Below are 24,820 nucleotides of genomic sequence, written 5' to 3' on the forward strand. Positions count from 1 at the left end.
CCTAGCAGTTCGAAAGCATGTCAAAGTGCAAGTAGATAAATAGGTACCGCTCCGGCAGGAAGGTAAACGGCGTTTCCTTGCGCTGCTCTGGTTCGCCAGAAGCGGCTTAGTCATGCTGGCCACATGACCCGGAAACTGTACGCCGGCTCCCTCGGCCAATAAAGCGAGATGAGCGCCGCAACCCCAGAGTCGTCCGCGACTGGACCTAATGGTCAGGGTTACCTTTACCTTTATGTTATGTAATATATGAAGGGACAGAGGGAGTCTACTGAGTCAGAATGCTAGCAGAATTTCACTAGCTTAACAACAAATTAAAAGCCACTATTAACTCATAAAGCAGAATGAGCTGTACATTCTCTTTTTGGGGGTGCAACAAGGGACATCAGAAACAGAAGAAATGGCCACAACTTGCACATTCATCCGAGGTCAGGAACAGAAACCATGCAAGCGAATATAAGTGCTATTTGCTATTGTTGTTCTTAGTCCACAAATGTTACTTTCTGCATAGTTTCTGATGCATCGTTTTCATTGACACTGATCACATAATTCATTACATTGGTTTTGGCCATAGTGGGGAGAGTGAGGTGAGCTATAAACTATAGCATAACGGAATGGAATGGAAACGATGGTGAGAAATGGAGGACAGAACAGAAATGGCTGCCTCATAGCTGCAACTACTACTGTAGCTCATCAACTGACTGAGCACAAGCTTGAGGACAAGTCCCCAGCAAATGGGAGGCAGCTATGCTTTTGTGCTAAAAATGGATTGTGTGGTTAAAAATGGGAGATGAAGACAGCATTTACAGATGAGGTACATGCTCCCGTGTTCTGCCAGTAACTACTTCGTGTTGTATTTCCTGTGTGACTTTTTCATGTGTTCTGTTTCTGTGTTGGATCAACATGCCAGGGGTTGGTGGCAAGGATAGCTGTGCTATCACCTCCCATGAGTTGGGAATGGTAACTTATGCAAGGGGGAGCCCCTTCTTTGTGCCATAGGTTCCATGTGAAGTTCTCCAGGGTTCTGAATGGTGTGGGAAGCTCCTCCACCATAGGTTGATCAAACGCAGAAGGAAAATGCTTGAACATGTGCCATTCCCTGCACATGGATTTACATGCTCTTCGTTAAACTTAATACTTCCTTCCCCACTTTCCCCAGGCTTTACCTTTCTAGAAATGAAATTGATAACCTACACAAGCCAAGAATGTGGAAGACTTTCAGGGAAGACTTTGCTGTGGAGCTGCACTTTGGTGAATGCTAACCAGAAGTGAACAGTGGCAAGTTTTAAAACACGAGTTCCTATTCCATTTCCTTCCCAGGATCATGATGCTCTGCTACTGCTGTGGTATTGCCTTCTAAATCTCATTTGTGTCTGTACAGGACATTGCAGAACTGAATATTGAACACAGAGCTTGCCTAGCTATTTTGTGTGTGTTGCTTATAATGATTAAAACAATTAATTTTGTCAGCTTGTTTGTGTCTCTATGTGAAAAACAGTTTCCAGTGTTTCAAACTCTACCCACCCCCTTCCCATCTTCTCAGGTGGCTGATCTCAATACAAACTCTGTGGTATGTGGACAGTGCATGGTCTTCTTCCGAATGAGACCATTAGACGTTGCTTCGGTCACCAAGACCTGACTAGCTATGTTAAGATTCGCCCATTTAATCCTAGCAGCAATTTTCATTTAATCAAACTGAGCATTTATAAGAGGGATGGGGAGCCTGCAACTCACTGGATATTTTTGGCACTCTCAACTCCCATAATTCCTAACCATTGGCTGTGCTCACTGGGGTCAGTCATAGCTGGGAATGCAATATCCCAGCATTGTGAAAATAATGCTTTAAGTACCCTTTTTCTGCTGATGTGGCATGGATGTTCCTGGAACTGGGAGGCTCAGGATACAGCGGCCATTATATTGTTATACTGGCCACTTCACTTGCACAGCGGACTCCCTTCCTGGGCATGTTATTTGGAATTGGAAGTTGCTCGGCCTTGTTGTAAGCTACTTGCACAGAGGTTTGGCTCAGGGACTTAACTTCAGCAGTTTGATATTATCATTATTACAGGTTACCTCTAAAGCAGAGATGGTGGCCTGCTAGATCACGTTGGAACTGCAAGTCCCGCAATAATGAATGTGACTGGTGTTGTGGCTCTGCAGCTATTGCTTGACGGCAGGTTCCTCCTGCCTGATTTAATGGCGCAGAATACAACCCAGTCATCCTACCCAACCCATTGCAATAGCAGTCAAATTGGAACGTTCTGCTCAATCCTTGAAGAGGCTCATGGAGCCAACTAGACTCCTGAATTCTAGACCTCACGTGGGATTAGAGTTGACCTGAAGGATAGCAAATTTGAGGGGTTTTTTTTTGACAGTACTAAGTGGGCTCCCATTTACAGCAGCTTAAAGGTAAAGGGACCCCTGACCGTTAGGTCCAGTCGTGGACAACTCGGGGGTTGCGGTACTCATCTCGCTCCATAGGTCGAGGGAGCCGGCGATTGACCACAGACAACTTCCGGGTCATGTGGCCAGCATGACTAAGCCGCTTCTGGCGAACCAGAGCAGTGCACGGAAACGCCGTTTACCTTCCTGCCGGAGTGGTACCTATTTATCTACTTGCACTTTGATGTGCTTTCGAGCTGCTAGGTGGGCAAGAGCTGGGACTGAACAACGGGAGCTCACCCCGTCGCGGGGATTCAAACTGCCGACCTTCTGATCGGCAAGTCCAAGGCTCAGTGGTTTAGACCACAGCGCCACCCGCGTCCCTTTACAGCAGCTTAGGCCATATTAAATTTGCTGTTTTAAAAAGACAGAAACCTTCTCTGCCACTTTTACACACCAGTAATTCGTCCTTATTTTGTTTTTTTCCTAAAGGAAAAGGCAATATTACTTTAAGATATTCTGAGAAGTGTGCACACAAAAGATGGAGCAAAACTGCTCTGCAAAACTGTAGCGAAACAGAAAACTCAGATGTGAATATAGGCTACTGCACTTAACTGCAGGGTTCATTTTCTTGATTTCTGTAGCAACATAAGAGTAGGGACATTGTGGTAGCATATATGGGGCAGCTTGTGCATCCATGCATTAGCTACTGTTAAGTGCCGGTTTATGGGGACGCAGGTGGCGCTGTGGTCTAAACCACTGAGCCTCTTGGGCTTGCCAGTCGGAAGGCCGGCAGTTTGAATCCATGTGGTGGGGTGAGCTCCCATTGCTCAGGCTCCCTCGGCCTGAAAAGCGAGTAGAGTACAGTACCCCATAGTCACCATTGACTGGACTTAACCATCCAGGGGTCCTTTACCTTTTTACTTTTACCTTGCCTTTTAGTGCTGGTGAGTCACATAAGCAAATTGGCCAAGCCAGTTGTATAGAATTCTTAATGTTGTTTGGCTTCCCAACAGATTAAGTCTACACAGGTGTTTCTCTGCTCTTAAGGCATGGAAGTTACTATAACCTGACAGAATTAAATGTGTTACTTTAACATGCTTTTTTTTAAAAAACCAACACAGCATTGCTTGTATAGCTCTTATATTAGTTGACCATCCAAGCTCTCTTAAGAGATCTTATTATCTGCAGTTGTCTAGGCACTGAACGCAAGTAACCACACAAAGTTTAGAAAAAACCCCAACATATTTATTTAAAACATGATACTTTAAAAAATAAAACCAGAATCTTTAAAACTTGATTTTTTTTTTTGTTCTTGCAGCAGCTCTCATGACCTATAAAGGTTTCCAATGATTTTAAGTCTACAATAAAAAATATTACATATCAAACTGGTTCATCATCAGTTTCCGACTGTATTCATAGGCAAGGAACAATGCACCATTGGCCGGGAAAGCTCGAATCATCGTAGGTTTCAGTCCCGAATACAAGGCAAAGACACCTGTCAATAAGAGTTAAAGTGTTAACAAAAGCTGCTGCTTGGAACCAGTCTCCCTCCTGTTTCTTAAAAGCTTAGGTGCAACTACAGCATTTTTAAAAACGAGGAATAATGGCATTATTTATATATAGAATAGTATAAACTACCCATGACCCTGAGATTAAGTCTCATGCTATCCCAGAGGGCTTACATACTGCTATTCAGAGTAAATCCATTGAAATTAATGGACCCAAGTTAGTCGTAGCCATTAATTTTACTGGGTCTGCTCTGAGTAAAAGTTAGTTGCATGCAACCCATACTGCTTAATACCAAAATGGGATTCATTTATGGTGAGGATTGCCGTAACACAGGCACAGGCAAACTCAGCCCTCCAGATGTTTTGGGACTACAACTCCCATCATCCCCTAGCTAACAGGACCAGTGGTCAGGGATGGTGGGAGCTGTAGTCCCAAAACATCTGGAGGGCCGAGTTTGCCTATGCCTGCCTTAGCAGGAATTAGAGGCAGAGATAATAGAATAGTAGATAATATATAAATAAAAACAAATATATAAAGGCTATGGAACACAAGACATTTAGTTCTAGGTATAGTCCACAATTTGTGTCAGTACAGATTCCTTGATATTCTCCGTCCCATAGCCCTGGTTGCGGTTTCATTTTCTAACCTTCTTTCCGGAGCACACTTGCGAAGGTTACCATGAAGCCTGCCTGTTTTCCAGCCATGGAAAGAACCTGAATTCTAGATTTGATGCAGTCAATGGGATATACAGCAATCCAGAGACACATGCCACCGAAACCGCCGCTGATCATCAGTGCCACAGGACCTACAAAACCAAGCAGAGGTGGCCTAAGACGTCTCGGCACCTGAAGCAAAACATCCATCCGTTTCCCTCACTCTAGTAGTGTAAAAACAAATTACACACACACACACACACACACACACACACACACACACAGGGCCACAACATGTACAAACACTACAAGATGCATTAAATCTCCGAGGGAAGGTCAGCAGGCAGATATAGATTGGACACATGGGGAGTTAATTTCAATCGTATGATACGTGTCTTTCCATTCCTACTTCATTGTCCCTTTGGCCTTTCTTGGGATGTGCTCTCAGCTGAGCCGCTGTGTGTGCTGCTAGCCAGCTGTTGAGATGACTGCTGTATTGCAGGGAATGAGGACAACACTTGCCTCTCTCAAATGCTCTTGCTTTGGGGCAGGTGAGACCAAATGCAAAACTCTGGCGGTGTCAAAGAGCAGGTGTAGAATTCATCTCTACAACCATAATATACGTAGGATGTGCATCCTCTTAACACCCCCATCACTAGTGCTACATGTAAAAATATATTCCAGTAATCCAGTTTCATAAGAAATTGTCCAATTGCCAATCAGTGTATTTTGATACAACACGGCTGACTGCAGAACCAAGTCGATGCACTTCATAAACATTCGTTTATGGAAGGATTGGAGAAGTTTCATTCCCAACATTAGAAACACTGTAAAAAACCCTATGGAAGGTTGCTCTATCAGAACTATTTAGACTCATTTAAACACTCTTTAACAAGTCAAACAACATACCTAATTCCTCTTTTGGCCTTCCAAATGCAAAAAACGTTCGGCTCAGTTCATAGCCTCCGAAGAACAAAAAATAGCCTGGGATTTCGCGCAGCAAAGTGCTGGACCAGCCACGGTAGAATCCAAAGGGACCGTCCTTTTTCAGAACACCTTTCACTACTGACCAAACTGTACTAAGAGAGGAACAAGACTGTCAGAACAGTTACGGAAACGGAAACTGACTGTGTGAATTATTATTTTTTGAAAGAGGGAGGGGCCATTTGCTCAAGGCCTTGTACCCACAAGGCTGGCAGAAGCACAATTAGGAACGTCAAGCTCCTGTCCTAGAACATGGTGAGATAATGAAATAGTCACAGAAAATTAAATCGGAGGCTTCCGTTCCTCAAGAATCAAGTCCAGCTTTATCAGTGGTTTTGTATGATTTAGACAAGCAAATGTCCAGTCACTGGTTATCTCAGATGAAAATTTTCGTCTTGAGTTGCCAAACCACTTGTAAGATATGCCCAGGATCGCAGTCTGAGCTCTAGATACATCTGAGGCCAAGCTCTACAGCAGGGCTTCCCAAACTTGAGGCTCCAGCTGTTTTTGGACTACAACACCCATCATCCCTGACCATCATCCTGCTAGCTAGGGATGATGGGAGTTGTAGTCTCAAAACAGCTGGAGAACCAAGTTTGGAAAACACTGCTCTACAGGAATAAGTGAATCACAGCCTCCTGTTGAAGGGAGAAACTTGCCATGATTAGGATAGATGCATGGGGATCCTTGAATAAACACCCCATCTTTATGAAATCACCATCTCTTATAATAATAATAATAATTTATTATTTGTACCCCGCCCATCTGGCTGGGTTTCCCCAGCCACTCTGGGCAGCTTCCACAGAGACCAAAAATGTGGTTTGGGCAGGGATATATACATACACAACTGCCCAAGCTTATCACAGGGCCTTTTGCTGCTTCTGGACTGGGATGTGGCCTATGCAGGCCAGGAGCAACTCTGTATATATAAAATAATTCCATTTCCATACAGGAGATTCTTGAGCACTTGCCATTGCTGAAGCCAAACAGCCAGGGGGGAATTCTGAGCTTTACTTCTCTGCCATGCCTTTGCCTGCAGTTCAGCTACAGCAAAGATGCCTCATCCCCAAGACTGAGCCGGCAACAATTCATAGTCTGTTTCAGGCAGCAATCATGGCAGCCTTTTATCCGAAGGATCATGCTTGCCATCAAGGGCAGCAGAATCTCAGGCCATGGACCTTGTTAGGTAAAGGTAAAGGGACCCCTGAACATTAGGTCCAGTCGTGGCCGACTCTGGGGTTGCGGTGCTCATCTCGCTTTATTGGCCGAGGGAGCCGGCGTACAGCTTCCGGGTCATGTGGCCAGCATGACTAAGCCGCTTCTGGCAAACCAGAGCAGCGCATGGAAACGCCGTTTACCTTCCCGCCAGAGCAGTACCTATCTATCTACCGGTACTTGCACTTTAACGTGCTTTCGAACTGCTAGGTTGGCAGGAGCAGGGACCAAGCAACGGGAGCTCACCCCGTCGTGGGGATTCGAACCGTAAACCTTCTGATCGGCAAGTCCTAGGCTCTGTGGTTTAACCCACAGCACCACCCGTGTCCCTTGGACCTTGTTACAAGTCCCAATTTGGCTTGGATGTCAGTTTCCTCCAACCACACCCAACATTGTAGGTGGAGCTGGGTGTGGGGCAGGCGAGGTCATTGCTTTCAAGGAACCATTGGAGCTGAAACTGAGCTCCCAATTATCCTTTTGCAAGCTGGGCTCAACTGGGACAAGCTGCTCTCCATCTACGTACCGAAGCTGAGGAGAGGGGAGGAGACGCAGGGCTTCTTCCACCCGTCAAAAGTTGGCCCTTGGGTGGTGGGGGAGATAAGTTCGCCACCCACTTGATTTAAACCCTCCCTTTACCACTGCTGTGGGACGCGGGTGGCACTGTGGGTTAAACCACAGAGCCTAGGACTTGCCGATAAGAAGGTTGGCAGTTCGAATCCCCGCGACGGGGTGAGCTCCCGTTGCTCGGTCCCTGCTTCTGCCAACCTAGCAGTTCTAAAGCATGCCAGTGCAAGTAGATAAATAGGTACTGCTCCGGTGGGAAGGTAAACGGCGTTTCCGTGCGCTGCTCTGGTTCGCCAGAAGCGGCTTAGTCATGCTGGCCACATGACCCGGAAGCTGTACGCCGGCTCCCTCGGCCAATAAAGCGAGATGAGCGCCACAACCTCAGAGTCAGCCACGACTGGACCTAATGGTCAGGGGTCCCTTTACCTTTACCACTGCTATTAAAAGACCTCTGTGTTTTACAACACCCCTTTAGACTATCCGGCTCAGCCAGGACTGCTCTGTGCGTTGTTGCAACCTTTATTGTAGCAACGTTATGCCCTCGCATATATTTGCAAAAAACCCAGGAGGGAAAAAAAGGCTCCTACCTTGAGGGAAAAGTGCTACTGGAAGGGGTGGGGATACGCAGGTGCAAGGCCTGAGATGAATTGGGCCAAAGCATATGCAAGGCTGGATATTAAAAGAGGGGGAAGAACCAACAAGAGTATTTGAGTCAGGCCCAACGGAAGTAGCAGCTTGCAACAACAAGAAGGGCACCATCTCCACAAGCAGGGAACATCTTGTCAGTACAAAGGATTAGCTGTCAGAACGGGTATAGACTGCTGGCTAAGAAACAGAGCTACAAACCAGTATGTCTCTGGTTTAATCTAGCCTCTCCCGCAAACTTGCTAGGCAAGTGGCCACACTTATCCGGAACCTACCCATCTGCAACATGAGAGTGATGAGAATACTGACATAGTTGTAAGGGCAACGCATGTGAAACAGTCTGAATGCTCAAAAGGAGTGTGCAGAAATGTTAAGTATTACTGTTAATGGCTTTGGGGCATGTGCACTTAATAGATTTTGTTGAGTACAGCACAACGCATTGTTCTGGATAGGAGCTTCTAAACCAGGGGTTGGCAAAGTTTTTGTGGCTTGGGCTGGTTCACAGTCCCGCACACGCCACAGTGGGCCAGAGTGTGTGCGCGCACAGCCACTATTTCCGGCATAGCTGTCAACTTACAGATTTGAAAATAAGGGACCAGCAGCCTCAAAAATAAGGGATCAGCAGCCAAAATAAGGGATTTTCCAAGCACAGACATGTTCAACTTCTGAGCCCCTCCGAGCCAAAGGCAGAAAGCCCAGCCAGCAGCCAAACAAAGCCTCAAGGAAAACCACCGTCACCTCTCCGCTGGGAAGCGCTGAGCAAAGGCGAGTCCCCAGGCAACGCGGCCTATTTGATCGGCACAAGGCATGCAAGTCCCCCCCCCTCAGTCGTTCTTAGACTCCTTATTGGGTGAGCAACGCAGCCAAGCAACACAGTTGGAGCCTCCCTCCTCCCTGGCCGGCAGGGAGGGAGGGAGAGGAGCTGCTTCCTTTGAAACCCAGGAAATTTAAGGGACATCATCAATAAGGGACAGCAACGGGACACGGCGCTGGGATAAGGGACTGTCCCGCCAAATAAGGGACGGTTGACAGCTAAGATTTCCGGAGGAGGTGTGTGCAGCTTCCCATTGGCTGCAGGAGCTTCCTGCAGCCAATGGGAAGCCGGCCAGCATTGCGGAAGGTAGTCCCTGCTCTGCTCTGTGCTGGTTTAGCGTGGCACACGGGAGCCAACCGACCGAGCGGGCAGCGGGGGTCTATAGGCCGGTTAAACGACCCCCATGGGCTGCTTATGGCCCATGGGCCTTAGGTTGCTGACCCCTGTTCTAAACAATACTTACTTGTGTCCGTGCACGATCTTCCCAGATAACTGCATTTCGTGCATGGCTTGCAGGCGACACTTCACAAGTTCTGTGGGACAGAGGACCAAGGTGGCAAAGGCAGAAGCAAAGGAGCCAGCAGCAGCATTTTGAAGGTCACTGCAAGAAAGACAAATTGTGTTTGGCACACGGGAGTCAGAAGCTTTGACTTGCAACACAGCGGTGGCCATGCAGAATTCCAGTTCTCCCTGCAGAGGAGCACCTTATAACAACAGAGTGGTCCCACACACAGAAGCAGGGGACACTGTTAGTACAAGGATCAGGGCATCTGGCTTCCAGTGCAGAATCAGGATAGGAAGAGATGTACTGAATCAAGTAGTCCATCCCAGCTGTCAGGCAGGTTATGGTATAACCGAAGTATCACTGATTGACGCCTTTCCTATCAAACTCCTCTAGCAAACTTGTAAGGAATTTCCCAGCCACAAGACGCAACTTATTCCATAAAGCTACATTTGGGTGATTCCAACTAAGACTCAAAACAGATTCACTAAAATTAATGGACCGAATTTAGTCATTTCCATTGGTTTCAGTGGGTCCACTCTGACAAACATTGGATACAACTCAATTATCTTAAAATTTCATTTACATCCTCTCTCCTTTAATTGTCCTTTCTCTGTTAAACATGTTTGAGAACAGAATCACATACAGCTAATATATTTCTTCATATGCTGATGTTGCTTTTGTTTCTCCATAAATGTTCTGTTATATAAAATATTAATGTATTATTATATGATTGCCGCCCCCTTTTTCTTATGCCATGGGTAGGCAAACTAAGGCCCAGGGCCTGGATCCGGCCCAATCACCTTCTAAATCCGGCCCGCGGATGGTCCGGGAATCAGCGTGTTTTTACATGAGTAGAATGTGTGCTTTTATTTAAAATGCATCTCTGGGTTATTTGTGGGACATAGGAATTTGTTCATTATTTTTTTTCCAAACTATAGTCCGGCCCCCGACAAGGTCTGAGGGACAGTGGACCGGCCCCCTGCTGAAAAAGTTTGCTGACCCCTGCCTTATGCATTGTATGTTTTTCACCAAGTTGCTTGGAACCTTCAGGGGCCAAGCAGCTAAGAAGTTTAAAAAATAAAAAATACAATACAGTGGTACCTCGGGTTATAGACGCTTCAGGTTACAGAGTCCGCTAACCCAGAAATAGTACCTTGGGTTAAGAACTTTGCTTCAGGATGAGAACAGAAATCGCGTGGCGGTGGTGGCGGCAGCAGTGGGAGGCCCCATTAGCTAAAGTGGTACCTCAGGTTAAGAACAGTTTCAGGTTAAGAAAGGACGTCCAGAACGAATTAAGTTCTTAACCCGAGGTACCACTGTAAAATAATCAAGCCATACATTGTGCAACTAGTAAAAGGACTGCGCTCCTAGCCCTAAATGTTTTGATACTTATTTTTAGCATCTCCTAGTGACAAGAGTGGTATATGAGGGAATAGGAAAGGCGGTCACCAACCTCAACTCTGCTTTCCTGTCTAGTCCAACGATTCTCCTCACAATGTTTTGGCAAAAGCCGTAACACATGAAGAGCACTGCGTTTTCGGCAATGTTAGCGACCAGAGCCGGGGTGGTGCCCTTGTAGAAGCCTCGAAACCCCACTTGCTTGTAAGTCTTCACAAAACAGTCCACAAGCCCTCGGTACATGGCAGGGAATGTTTGCATTTTGACCTTGGCGGTATCGAATGGCTGGCCAGTAATCACACAGGCGGTGCCTCCTGCACAAAAAAACAACAACAATCATTTGCAAACATGAGAAGTCTCCCTGCGACGGTACAAATTTAATCTCTTCACTCACCAATGCCCCTTATTAAAATATGGATTAAGGTTTTAAATAAGTTTCCTTAAGTAATATATTGTTTCAGCTATATTTTGTAAACCATCCTGGAATCTTAACAGAGGAAGGGCAGTTTTTTTAAAAAAAAATGAAACAAAGCAAATAAAGCAAAATGAAATGAGTTTCTGAGAGAGCTAAAATTATAACTGAGAAAAAGCGATGTGGCACGCTTAAAAACAGCAACTGCTAGAATGAATAGGCACTGCACTACTTAATTCCACAGAATAAAGGTAAAGGTAAAGGTAAAGGGACCCCTGACCATTAGGTCTAGTCGCGGCAAACTCTGGGGTTGCGGCGCTCATCTCGCTTTATTGGCCGAGGGAGCCGACGTACAGCTTCCGGGTCATGTGGCCAGCATGACTAAGCCGCTTCTGGCGAACCAGAGCAGCACACGGAAACGCCGTTTACCTTCCCGCTGGAGCGGTACCTATTTATCTACTTGCACTTTGACGTGCTTTTGAACTGCTAGGTTGGCAGGAGCTGGGACCGGGCAACGGAAGCTCACCCCGTCGCGGGGATTCAAACCACCGACCTTCTGATCGGCAAGTTCTAGACTCTGTGGTTTAACCCACTGTGCCACCCGCGTCCCTTATTCCACAGAATACTACCAGTTAATTTCCTTTCAGTACAAATGTGCGTGCTGCAAAGCTGTAATATCAAGAGCCAGAATGACTTGAGTCCAACAGAACAGTGGTACCTCGGTTCTTGAACGAAATCCGTTCCGGAAGCCCGTTCGGCTTCCGAAACATGTGAAAACCGAGGCACGGCTTCCCACGGGTTGCAAGAGCTTCTTGCACTCAGTGGAAGCCACATCGCATGTTCGGGTTGTGAAAAACATTTGAAAACAGAAGCATTTACTTCTGGGTTTTCAGCTTTCGAGAACTGTAATGTACAACGGAGGTATTTGGGAACAGAGGTTCCATTGTAGTTAAATAGCCACATACTCTCTGAACTACTGTACTTCAGCGTTGTCAGGGGGTGGGATAGCCTCACTATGAGGCCCTGAGCTCCTTGGAAAAACGATGGGACATGTGTAAGAAATGTAATATAATAACAACCTGATACTATATGATGCTTCTTCTGAACAGTGTTTGCAAAACAGTGGGCAGCAACAGCCCGACTTTTTCCTAAACCTCATCCCCCCCTCCCAGTGTGCAGTGCGCACACACATTGGTGCAAAATGCCTTGTTGTTGTTGTTTAGTCATTTAGTCGTGTCCGACTCTTCGTGACCCCATGGAGCAGAGCACGCCAGGCACTCCTGTCTTCCACTGCCTCCCGCAGTTTGGTCAAACTCATGCTGGTAGCTTCGAGAACACTGTCCAACTATCTCCTCCTCTGTCGTCCCCTTCTCCGTGTGCCCTCAATCTTTCCCAACATCAGGGTCTTTTCCAGGGAGTCTTCTCTTCTCATGAGGTGGCCAAAGTATTGGAGTCTCAGCTTCAGGATCCATCCTTCCAGTGAGCACTCAGGGCTGATTTCCTTCAGAATGGATAGGTTTGATCTTCTTGCAGTCCATGGGACTCTCAAGAGTCTCCTCCAGCACCATAATTCAAAAGCATCAATTCTTCAGTGATCAGCCTTCTTTATGGTCCAGCTCTCACTTCCATACATCACTACTGGGAAAACCATAGCTTTAACTATACGGACCTTTGTTGGCAAGGTGATGTCTCTGCTTTTTAAGATGCTGTCTAGGTTTGTCATTGCTTTTCTCCCAAGAAGCAGGCGTCTTCTAATTTCGTGGCTGCTGTCACCATCTGCAGTGATCATGGAGCCCAAGAAAGTAAAATCTCTCACTGCCTCCATTTCTTCCCCTTCTATTTGCCAGGAGGTGATGGGACCAATGGCCATGATCTTCATTTTTTTGATGTTGAGCTTCAGACCATATTTTGCGCTCTCCTCTTTCACCCTCAATAAAAGGTTCTTTAATTCCTCCTCACTTTCTGCCATCAAGGTTGTGTCATCTGCATAGAGACCTATATTGTGGAGGCGCTGTCTCCCTAAGGCCAAAGGCCCGGAGTGGCTGAATTTGGAGAAAATAGTGCTGGCTTCACTCCTGGCCCATGAAACCATGCTCCCCCAAGCCGGCCCACACAAAAAGCTTGATCCCCACACCCTAAACAAATCCATGCCTCATGGAGGCTCCCCAGAGCAAATATATGTACCCAACCAAAAATAAGTGTTTGTCCTGAAGTCAATGGCGGAGCGTAGGCCCACGCTGCCCTGGCCAGGTGCACTTCTGGGGGGGGGGGGCGTGGTGTGGAGGGCCCTCAGGGGGCCGGAGCGTAGCGTGTGTCCTGCCACCGGGGGCGGAGCGAGCCACCTATGGGGCCAGAGCGAGCCGCCCATGGCAGACATTCGGCACACCGCCCGCAACTCCCAAGCCTCCCCCAAGCTGTCAAAATGAAGGGGGAAGGGGGAAATACCGCCGGCAAAGCGGCACAGCTCTCCCCTTACCCGAACAGCCCGGGGTAAGCTTGGGAGTTGTGGGCGCACCGAATGTCACCCGCCTCAGTGAGGGCACCTGGGACGGTCCGCCCACCTTCCTAGGCCCCTGCCTGAAGTCACAACTCTTGACAGCCATTCTGAACTTGGAGAGCCGTTAGCAGCTAGCAATTGTGAAAAGCAACCATGCCCAACTTACTGCTAGAACAGTTGCCTCTTTTTTTTGCTAGGAGAGGGAAGATACAACAACAACAAAAAGGCAACATCAGCAGGTTTTATGTTTAGGCTAACTTTCAAAGAAAAATTAACAGCTGTTCTTGAGAAACAATGCTATTACCTTAAAAAAAACCCTGTGATTTATTTTATCCTCACCACAGCACTGTGAAGGAGGTTAGGCTGACAGTAACTCAACATCACCTAATAAGCTACATGGCTTAGTGAGGATTTGAACCCGGGTCTTGAAGCTCCCAGTCTGGCCCTCAGCTGGGTTCCTGACTGGAGATGCCTGCAGTTACAGTGGGCAGGCAGTGGGAGAAACTTTTATATAAAACAAAACACTTTTATATAAAATAAAACACACCCTGATGAAATAAGAAACCAGTAAGATGCTATTTACACAGGAGTACTCTTGGAATATTTGACTGCAGACTAATAGGAGGTCAACTGATTGGTGTACTAACCCTGTATTGGTTCAATAACGTGAAACACAGAAAACAAATTTATCTTGTCTCTGGTTGCCTTTATTGCTCAACTTTTATTTGTGACGTATTTTGAAATGTTCATGAAAGCTAACACTAAATGAATTCAGAGCCACAGCTGGAAAACTATTAAGACAGACATGTTTACACTTTTACCTTTCAGCAATAGCCAAGATTTCACTGAAGGAAAGCAACACAACGGAAGCTGGTGATGCATGGTGAAGTCAACATGTTCTCTCCCTCAGCACGTTTAAGGCCCTGCATTGCTGTCACGTGGAGAAGGGCTATCAGTTTCTGAAGGATCTTGCGAAAATAGGATTTCCTCAGACTTACCTACAGCCCCTGCTGTGAGGTCAATGGCAGCTTGGATGACAGGGTTTGTTTTCATGTTTCCCACTGGTTTTGTGGTGGCTCTAAATCATCAAGTTTGCTGCAGCCCACAGGGAGATATGATGGGTACCTCTAAAAGGGTGAAAAGAAGAAAATGATTGTGCCTGCACATTGAACAGCATCAAATGAAAGAATGAAAGGATTAACAAACATAAAACAAGACTTGAGTATGATATAGTTTTAGATTTTAGACTTACAGTTATGAGAAAAATAAAGTACACCCTCTTTGAATTCTGTAGTTTTACACATCAGGACATAATAACAATAAACTTGTTCCTTAGCAGATCTTAAAATTAGGTGAATACAACCTCAGGTGAAGAACAATGCATGACATATTACACTGTGGGCCAAAATTCCTCCATAACAGGAGGCAGGGGGACAACACCACCTTGCTGAGGGTAAGAATCTTACCAATATAAACAACCCACTAGGGTCACACGTACACACTCAAAACTTTATCCAGTTGTCATCCCCATACATCTAGGCCTGTCATGAGTGTGTGTACATACTTATACAAATTATTGTAAGCATGGATATGATAGTTTAAAATCCATTAAGATTCAGGGACCAGGAGAAGGCTGTGAAAATGTATGGTTCCTTTATTAAATAAACAATCTAGGTAGATTAGGAACATTACAGACAAAAAGCACACTATAAAAGGGAAGCATTTAGCACACACTAAACTGTGCTGCAGTAACATTATCCTATAATCCCATGTGTTTCCCCCAATCCCTCTAATTCCTAATGCAACCCTACTTAAACACAAGTACTAGGGTAAGTCATGCTGGTTCTGCGAGAATTGCCAAAATCAAATGATTCAGACAAAGCCATAGTGCAATGGGGAACATTTTCATGCATCAACTCTTCTCAACCCTTACCAAAGTGAGCCTGCAAAACAAAAGAACAAAACTTGAACATCCTTTCCAGTAACACCACAGGCAGGGAACAGCTTTTTTTTAAAAAAGAGATTGTTGTACAATCCTTAAGCATTCAATATTTTTTTTAAAAAACTTTATCCCCATCAACACCATCAGTCCAGTGCCAGGACTGGAGTGCCCTATGTCTGGATGGAAAGGGGAAGCTCATGTAGTCAATTAACCACTTTGGTTAATCAATTAGTTATTGTTTTTTATTAGTGACAAATAAACCACTTTTACTGCCACAAAAAATTGATTTCTAGCCTCTTTCCCAGTTTCGGAAGTTGCTGCCATTCCAACAGAAAAACAACTCAGCAATCTCTTTAGAGGGGATGGGAAGCTTACTACTGTACTGTAATCTCAATGAACTACCAAAACCAAAAGGATACCATACCTATGGGTGAATTTGAACTAGTGAAAAGCACTTATTGCTGATGGTAAGATGACACACCCAATTTTCAGTGTTCTCCCCTATCTATCACTCTCATGCCCAACTTTCCATAGGCATCTGGTTGGACATAGAAGTCGTTAAAAATGATTGCCAAGTGCAATCATTTAATATCATCATTTAACATTGTAATTGTTTAGCATTGCCAGAAGGTCAGACTAAAATCCTTGGTTTCCCTAAAGCGCTTTATGTGCGTCTTCATCAAATGCAGACTTGCCAAGCCGCCAAAAGAACAGCAGATGGGAATTCCTCACACCCAAAACCTCATTTTTTAAGACCCGTCACCGGAGAAATTTGCAGAAAACTGAAGTTGCATCCCCTAAAATGACACGCCTGCTGCTGCCAAAGCAAGGGCACCAGGCAAGTTCTGGGGCCTTGCGAGGCGCAGAGGCGGAAGGGATTACGCACGGGCGGAAAATGCGCGCCCGGCCTGGGCTCTCGAAACAGCTGCTCTCCAAGGGGCGCCCGGCTGGTGCGCCACGTGGGCGCCTGGTGCTGCAGCCGCTGCGCCTCGCCCCCCTCGCCGCCTTACCTGCAGCCGCTGCGCCTCGCCCCCCGCTCGCCCGCATCGCCTGCCCCGGACCCCTCGGGGTGCCCGCCGCGGATCCTTTATAAAGCAGCCGGCTTGGGAGGCGCGCGCCCGGCAAGAAGAGCAGCAGCAGCAGGAGGAGGAGGAGCTGCTGCCGCCGCTGCGCCGCCTGGGAAGCGGAACCCGACGCCCGCCCCGCCAGGGGGCGAAGCTGGCCGGCGGCTCCGCAGTCGCCCGGGAGGCGGGAGCGAAGGCGGACGCCCAGGCGGGCTGGGAAAGAGGCCTCCGAGGCTGCGCTCCAAGCGATGGCCCCCCATAACCTCTCCACTGTGTGTGTGTGTGTGTGTGTGTGTGTGTGTGTGTGTATGTATGTGTGTACACACACACACACACACACACACGTGTGTGTATATATGTATATATTTAAATTTTCTGATTTACAATTTAAAGTACTCATTTTTACATCCTTAAGATATCAGTGACTTCCCTTCTTCACTTTCCATGGTTCATTTTACATATCATAAATCCCCGCATACAGTGATACCTCAGGTTAAGTACTTACCGTATTTTTTGCTCTATAAGACTCACTTTTTCCCTCCTAAAAAGTAAGGGGGAATGTGTGTGCGTCTTATGGAGCGAATGCAGGCTGCGCAGCTATCCCAGAAGCCAGAACAGCAAGAGGGATTGCTGCTTTCGCTGCGAAGCGATCCCTCTTGCTGTTCTGGCTTCTGAGATTCAGAATATTTTTTTCCTTGTTTTCCTCCTCCAAAAACTAGGTGCGTCTTGTGGTCTGGTGCGTCTTATAGAGTGAAAAATACGGTAATTCATTCCAGAGATCCGTTCTTAACCTGAAACTGTTCTTAACCTGAAGCACCACTTTAGCTAATGGGGCCTCCTGCTGCTGCCACGCCACCAGAGCCTGATTTCTGTTCTCATCCTGAAGCAAAGTTCTTAACCTGAAGCACTATTTCTGGGTTAGCAGAGTCTGTAACCTGAAGCGTATGTAACCCAAGGTACCACTGTATTTTACAAAAACTATACCATTCAGTATTCCATTATAATTATTATTATTTATTATTTATACCCCGCCCATCTGGCTGAGTTTCCCCAGCCACTCTGGGCGGCTCCCAATCAAGTGTTAAAAACATTACAGCATTAAATATTACATTACATCCAATATAACTTAATTACACTGTTGAATTTATCTTAATGCTGCCAGCATTTTCACCTGTACACTGTTATTTCCCATATATTCAATAAAGGTTTTCCAATCTTCTCTAAACATCATTATAATAATAATAATTTATTATTTATACCCTGCCCATCTGGCTGGGCTTCCCCTGCCACTCTGGGCGGCTTCCAACAAAACACTAAAATACAATAACCTATTAAACATTAAAAGCTTCCCTAAACAGGGCTGCCTTCAGATGTCTTCTAAAAGTTTGGTGGTTATTTTTCTCTTTGACATTTGAAGAACATATGTTCTTCTTGTTCTCTTATTCTATATATTAAGTCTGCGAGCTGCACATATTCTGTCAATTTAAGTTGCCATTCTTTAGTTGGGACCTTGCTCGTTTTCCATTTTGGGGCTGACAAAACACGGGCCGCAGTAGTGGCATATATAAATAACCGTTCTTGACACATGGGAATTTCAGTCTGAATTATCCCCAACAGAAAGGACTCTTTTTTTTCCATTTCATTATGCATCATTTCATAATGGGTTTTTTGTTCTTTCAATCCGTCAAAGGTCTCGCTTTCAAAACCTGCCCCCTGGAAGGAAGAAAAGTGTGCCCATAAGAGTAGCTTCTTGCACAGCCCTCCTTCTCGTTTTGCTATTAATCTATTTTAATTCCCATCAGTTTCACTGTATCTTGCATACAAATACAAAATAAGTGGGATACGTAAAGAATGCAGTGTGTGTTTGTCATGTAAGCATATAACTAATAAATGACAGTGTCCTTTCTAATTGTTCTTACACTGCTTTTGTTACAACTACTGTATTTCTATTGTACTAGAAGTATGTTGTGCAGGTCTTTAACTCCGTGCTTAAAAATAAACATTTTCCCTTCACTATTTATTGCTGTGTTTATAGGAACTGCATTACAAGTGCAACAGCTCGTGCAAGGTATCTGGACCAGTTTCAAAGGGGTTGAAAACAGTCACCACACCATGCATTTTAAAATTAAGTTGCCCTCTTGTGACCAAACTGGAGAGCTGAGAAAATGTTAAAGAACCTGAACTGGAACGGAAACAGAATACATAACAGTTTGACTTTCTAACTGTAGCATGCGAGGGAAAGGTAAAGGACCCCTGGATGGTTAAGTCCAGTCAAAGGCAACTATGGGGTTGCGGCGCTCATCTCGCTTTCAGGCCAAGGGAGCTGGTGTTTGTCCACAGACAGCTTTCTGGGTTACGTGGCCAGCGTGACTATGCAGCTTCTGGTACACGGAGGACTGTGATGGAATCCAGAGCGCACAGAAAACGCCATTTAGCTGCCCACCGCAGCAGTATCTATTTAACTACTTGCACTAGTATGCATGTGAACCCACCCTTGAAACCTCAGATATTTAACAGAACACTATATGGGTGAAACCACAGAGCCTAGGACTTGCCGATCAGAAGGTCGGGGGTTTGAATCCCCGTGACGGGGTGAGCTCCCGTTGTTTGGTCCCTGCTCCTGCCAACCTAGCAGTTTGAAAGCACGTCAAAGTGCAAGTAGATAAATAGGTACCGCTCTGGTGGGAAGGTAAACGGTGTTTCCGTGTGCTGCTCTGGTTCGCCAGAAGCGGCTTACTCATGCTGGCCACATGACCCAGAAGCTGTACGCCGGCTCCCTCGGCCGATAAAGCGAGATGAGCACCATAACCCCAGAGTCGGCCATGACTGGACCTAATGGTCAGGGGTCCCTTTACCTTTACCTTTAAAGCTGGTTCTGTCTGCGAAAATCTTCACAGAAAATTTCATGGTTTCAGAGTACTAATCTAGTGTATACAGTTCATAATCACGATTCAATAAGGCTAGGCTTTTGTCCTTCAGGAGAAACATTAAAACACACTTGATCTGACTTTTAAATGATCTTTTATTGCTTTCCAGAAAATAGAACAATGAAAACAACAACAAAAAAAGAAATAAAAAACCCACCCTCAAGGAATAGGACAAGAGGAGTCACAGCATTAGTCCTAAACATCCATGCAGTTACCTCTATGCTGCTAAACTTTTATATGACTATGCCCACAGATTTGGTTGGTGTTTAGGACAGTTCCTCTAGCTTATATTGCCACTAAAAGAAACATTATTAATTATTTGTATCTCTGGCAACTCTTTTAAAAGGAAAGCGACCCACAGAAAAACTTGGCCTGTTGTTACCATGCTTTCTTGAAGGCTGGCTCCTAGCTTTATAATCCCTCCACACCTGTGCTTAATTTTGTGCTTTACCGAATTTTGGGCAGGCTTCTTCGTTCCCTGGCCCTCGTTCCCACAAGTGTGCTGGTCAACTCTACAAAGTGGACCTTTATCACTTTTCCTCCTCATATCTGGTTATTTTTGTGCAGCCTCCAGGTGTCAAAAATTGCCTTCGGTTGGGATATTTCTTTGGTTTGATGCAAACTGGAAGAAGCAGTGACAGGCAGAAAGGAGGGGTGTTGCATGTTTCACCATGATCAGGATATGCAAATAATCCTTCCCTAAGGTAAAGGTAAAGGGACCCCTGACCATTAGGTCCAGTCGTGACCGACTCTGGGCTTGCGGCACTCATCTCGCTTTATTGGCTGAGGGAGCCAGCATACAGCTTCCGGGTCATGTGGTCAGCATGACTAAGCCGCTTCTGGCAAACCAGAGCAGTGCACGGAAACACCGTTTACCTTCCCACCGGAGTGGTACCTATTTATCTACTTGCACTTTGATGTGCTTTTGAACTGCTAGGTTGGCAGGAGCAGGGACCAAGCAACAGGAGCTCACCCCGTCACGGGGATTCGAACCGCTGACCTTCTGATCAGCAAGTCCTAGGCTCTGTGGTTTAACCCACAGCGCCACCCATGTCCCTATAATCCTTCCCTACCTGCCTCAAAAAAAACCACGAAACTTTTTATGCAGGTTTTCTTTTCTTTCTTTTTTTCCTCACAAAAGAATCCCACTTTTTTATTGTGCATATGATAAAATATTGATAAGCGCAGAAAAAAGGGAAGAATGTGTAAAATATTGATAAATGCAAAAGAGTAGAAAAGGGATATACCAATGTGGAAGGGGGGGGGGAATAGAATAAAGCCATACCATTAGCAAATGCAAGTTCATACAATGAGGTTTCCAAGATAAAATATGTATTTTTGTTTTGTTTTTTACATTGAAATAACTGTACAGTATTTGTGAAATTTGCCAGAATATACTTTTTTAAGTAAAAACAAACAAAAAGCCACAAGCAAGGACTTTGCAAGACAGAGGTTGAACAGATAATTTGGGGTGGGGGTAGAGTGAAAAGCGTGAAAAGACTTTTACTGTCAAGTAGCATCTACCGGAGAGCATGAAGAACAGGGTGCATTACACAGAAGGACAAAGAAAGAAATCACAGGTTCTGGAAACTTGGATGCATGGGAAATGTGAAGAGGTGCAAGGCAAAAGAACACTTGTTTGGTCACGTTAAAAAAATTGCCACCATGGCTCTTCTATTTAAAGTTTTATGTACTATGGCCTACCTGCCTGGATCGTTTTTTCTTTGTCTTTAAAAATGTTAACATATCCAGATTCTTTCTTTCTTAAGTTTTTGACTTGGTGGTGGTTGCTGTTAGGAGAGAGAGTTCCCTCCAAGCAATGAGAATGTCATCTTATTCTCCAAGGAGAGAATAGTGAATGGCTTCCCAGTATGAAAAGCCACCAATTCATCAAAGAAAACAGAACCTTTTTATTAGGTAAAAGGTAAAGGGACCCCTGACCATTAGGTCCAGTCGTGGCCGACTCTGGGGTTGCGGCGCTCATCTTGCTTTACTGGCCAAGGGAGCTGGCGTACAGCTTCCGGGTCAGGTGGCCAGCAGGACTAAGCCACTTCTGGCGAACCAGAGCAGTGCACGGAAACGCCGTTTACCTTCCCGCCAGAGCGGTACCTATTTATCTACTTGCACTTGACATGCTTTCGAACTGCTAGGTTGGCAGGAGCAGGGACCGAGGAACGGGAGCTCACCCAGTCGTGGGGATTCGAACCGCGACCTTCTGATCGGCAAGTCCTAGGCTCTGTGGTTTAACCCACAGCGCCACCCGCGTCCCCCCAACCCCCTGCTATATTTGCCCAGTTTGGAGACAATCCAAAGAGAGACGTTATTTGATCCAAGACTAGGAGACATCACCTTCTCAAAGGTTGCTTTGTTTCCTGGCAAATGGGTCTTCAAAAATGACAAACACAGACACCCCCCAGCAGTCTCTGAAGTGATGCTGAAAGCATTTTAACAGTCACTCTTCCAAAGCTTAATTGTTTTGTCGTTTTCTAGAGCTGCTGAGGCAATGATGTTCTCCGTTGGATGGCAAGCTGTAGAGATCACAACATCTGTATGCCCTTGCAGCTTTTGTACAATCTCTTTTGTTTGGAGGTTCCAAATGTAAACCAGGTTGTCCTCTGAACCAGACACGATCCACTTTCCACCAGTAACGGAGAAGTTGGCAAAGATGCAGTACTTCTCGGTCTTGTGGCCTGTGTAGGTCTTTAGGCACTTGCCTTTGCTGTAGTCCCAAAGCTTAAGAGTGTTGTCCAGCGTTGCCGCTAGAATATATTTGCCATTGGGAGAGAACTTCACAAAAGACACAGGGGGATTGTCATCATCAACCAGTGTTTTCAAACACTGTCCTGATGCTGTGTCCCAGATCCGGCAGAGGCCGTCATAGCTGCTGGACACTATCAGGGAGCCATCACGGTTAAAGTGCACTGCTGAAACTGGGTCAGAATGGGCTGGCAAGGTTTTTAGGCACTTCCCGGTTTTGACTTCCCATATCCTCACACTCTCATCAAAGGATCCTGAGACAACAAGGTTGGACTGTGGGTTGAAATTGCAGCAGAAGGCATAGTTGCTGTGTCCCTGCAGGGTTTTCAAGCAATTCCCTGAGCTCACATCCCAAATTTTGAGAGTTTTGTCATCTGAGGCAGATACAAGGAGGTTTGAATCCGATGACCAAGCAACATCAGAGATTTCCAGCTTGTGGCCAGATATGGTTTTCTCAAATTTTCCGTCATAGGCGCCCCAGATTTTTATAAGCGTATCGGCCGAAGAACTGGCCAGCCACTCCCCATTAGGACTGAATTTCACTGATGAGACAGATTTTGTGTGTCCTGCCAGCGTGAACGTCAGGTCATAGTTTGGTTTTACAGGGGCAGGCTTGCCCTGATTGGTTGAAGAGGAGGATGTTGATTGTGTTTTGGTTGATTCTGAATCTGGCTTCTCTTCCGTTGCCATGGCTGTGAAAACTAGCAAGTCAGGATCAGGGCACTTCACAGGATGGAAGTGCAAGCCAGTTCACGGGGGGGGGGGGTCTCCAAGTGGGCTAGGGCAACTTCAGAGCTTCAAATTCTCCACTCAGCTATTAAGCTCACTGGCTGCGACCTTGGGGACCCAGTCACTGCCTCTCAGCCTGTTATGTACTGAAGTTCTCACTCTGGGCCAGCAGGAGGATACTGTAGATAGTTTTCACTCAGGTCCACATATGCAAATAAGGGATTGAAAGTGACGTTCAGTGATTGGATAGTTACAGAAAGTGGTTACTGTTGCGTTGTAGTGGAGCTTTATATAAGCAGGCTGGCTGAACCCTTCAGTTCAGTTCAGTTCTGGCCTGTGAATAAACAAGAGCTGTTTGAAGAATCGCTGTGTCGTCTGATATGTTCACCTACAACTTAACACAGCCTGACCTATGTCACATGGTTGCCGTGCAGATAGAATAGGGAGGTGGGCAGAAAGAACCACGTACAGTACACCACTTCAAGCTCTCTTAAAAGCGTGGCTAGAGGCGCCGCTTTCTTTGCCGCCGCCACCTTCACCTCAGCGCTCGGTGGGAAAAGCGGTGGCGGCGGCACCTCTCGCTTAAGGAAGGGGGATACCCAGGGCCTTGCGCAGGTGCACTGAACAGACCCAGCTGGGGAAAAGCGACGCACACTCACGGCACCCACGCTCGCTGCAGCTCGAGGAAAACCGACGGTAGCAGTGGTGGCTTTGTGCAGGTCTTCTGTGTTTATACTAAAGCATACCTTTAAAGCACATTGGAAACACAGTTTTCTCCCCTCTCCCCCCCCCCCCGAATTCTGGGTACTGTAGTTTGTTAAGGGTTACTGCAAATTGTAATTCTGTGAGGGCTAAACTACAGTACCCAGAATTCTTTGGTGGTGGAGAACGTGCTTTGGATGTGCTTTAAAGATGTAGTGTGTAGGAAGCAGTTGTGTGACTTCCGCCCCTGGAAATGTCAGGGGGCTTGCCCTGTGGGTTATAATTGTAAAGTTCTGGAGAATCTAGATGAGATTCAGAATTTTCACTCCCAAACTTGTGCCACAGCTTTTCCATACTGGTGCAAACCAATTCTATGCTTGCTCACCTGGAGTTCCCACCCATTTCAACGGAACTTTCTCTCAGTCTAAGATCCCAGCCTTATTCTGCTGACTTGTCATGGCTTGGCAAATGCGCCCATTGGCAGCACGAGCAAGTTTTCTTAGACGTATGTTCAACGAACTCTCCTTAGTGAACAGTAAAAATAGGAAAAGAAGGAAGGAAATAAACAAGTGAAGGGCAAGTCAGTATGGAGAGAAAGGAAAGAGGAGGACTGGGAAGGAGAAAGAGATGCATGAAGCATGAAAGGAAAACCTCTGACAGTAAGAACGGTTCGACAGTGGAAAGGTTTTTAAGCAGAAGTTGTCTGACCATCTGTCATAGAGGCTTTAGCTGAGATTCTTGCATGGCAGGGGGTTGGGCTAGATGACCCAAGAGGTCCCTTCCAGCTCTACAATCCTATGAGTCTATGACCTGCAACGAGAAACTGGGTCGACTTACCTAAATGTCCGCCCCTAGCCGCCAGGGGGAAGCGTGCTGAATCCATAAAGCATGCTATTTGCAAAATGCCCATAAGGATAGGAGGAAGAAATAGCCAAATACGGATTTATAGGACGCTTGGCTCTAGGTCTTAGGGCATGATTTGCACGTTGGTTCCTTGTGATGCCAACTCCCTGAAGTCTTGCATTGTATAGATTCCTTGGAAGGCGTACCAGCCAAAATGCCCGCTTTTGCCCATTTCGGGAAACGGGAAAAACACTGCCCAAAACTCCCCTCGGGCGGCG

The 24,820-nt window shown here is 46.1% G+C and overlaps 2 protein-coding genes, 1 long non-coding RNA gene and 1 pseudogene across 7 annotated transcripts in view; 1 reads left to right on the plus strand and 3 right to left on the minus strand.

The window, feature by feature from the left end:
* Positions 1-1,463, plus strand: part of LOC308473508 (phosphatidylinositol 3,4,5-trisphosphate 3-phosphatase TPTE2-like) — a 28,215-nt gene extending 26,752 nt beyond the window's left edge. For all 3 annotated transcript variants that reach the window (XM_080999192.1, XM_080999194.1, XM_080999193.1), the window contains exon 19: positions 1,157-1,463. In XM_080999192.1, coding sequence (XP_080855318.1) covers positions 1,157-1,259 — 103 coding nt within the window. In that variant the 3' untranslated portion in view covers positions 1,260-1,463. The remainder of the gene's footprint in view (positions 1-1,156) is intronic.
* Positions 1,464-3,605: 2,142 nt separating this feature from the next.
* SLC25A15 (solute carrier family 25 member 15) lies at positions 3,606-24,668 on the minus strand. Of its 2 annotated transcripts, none has more exons than XM_080999321.1 (7): positions 24,537-24,668; positions 14,577-14,705; positions 10,725-10,983; positions 9,230-9,367; positions 5,454-5,623; positions 4,538-4,696; positions 3,606-3,877 (listed from the first exon to the last, which is right to left on the minus strand). In XM_080999321.1, the coding sequence occupies exons 2-7, from the start codon at positions 14,629-14,631 to the stop codon at positions 3,756-3,758; spliced, it is 903 nt and encodes a 300-aa protein (XP_080855447.1). In that variant the 5' UTR covers positions 14,632-14,705; positions 24,537-24,668; the 3' UTR covers positions 3,606-3,755. The 2 variants fall into 2 exon arrangements, with proteins under 2 accessions (XP_080855447.1, XP_080855446.1); XM_080999320.1 differs by lacking the exon at positions 24,537-24,668 and adding an exon at positions 16,531-16,704.
* Positions 5,633-9,221, minus strand: LOC308473758. The gene is made up of 3 exons (XR_013984290.1): positions 7,734-9,221; positions 7,065-7,373; positions 5,633-6,692 (listed from the first exon to the last, which is right to left on the minus strand). It is a non-coding gene; the product is annotated as an uncharacterized lncRNA (long non-coding RNA).
* Positions 19,589-24,672, minus strand: LOC308473567 (WD repeat-containing protein 5 pseudogene; annotated as a pseudogene). Its single transcript, XR_013991610.1, has 2 exons — positions 24,537-24,672; positions 19,589-23,331 (listed from the first exon to the last, which is right to left on the minus strand). The product of XR_013991610.1 is annotated as a WD repeat-containing protein 5 pseudogene (transcript).
* Between the last annotated feature and the right edge of the window lie 148 nt (positions 24,673-24,820).

The sequence above is a fragment of the Podarcis pityusensis genome (genome assembly GCF_964106645.2).
Source record: "Podarcis pityusensis genome assembly, chromosome: 3".
NCBI lineage: Eukaryota > Metazoa > Chordata > Lepidosauria > Squamata > Lacertidae > Podarcis > Podarcis pityusensis.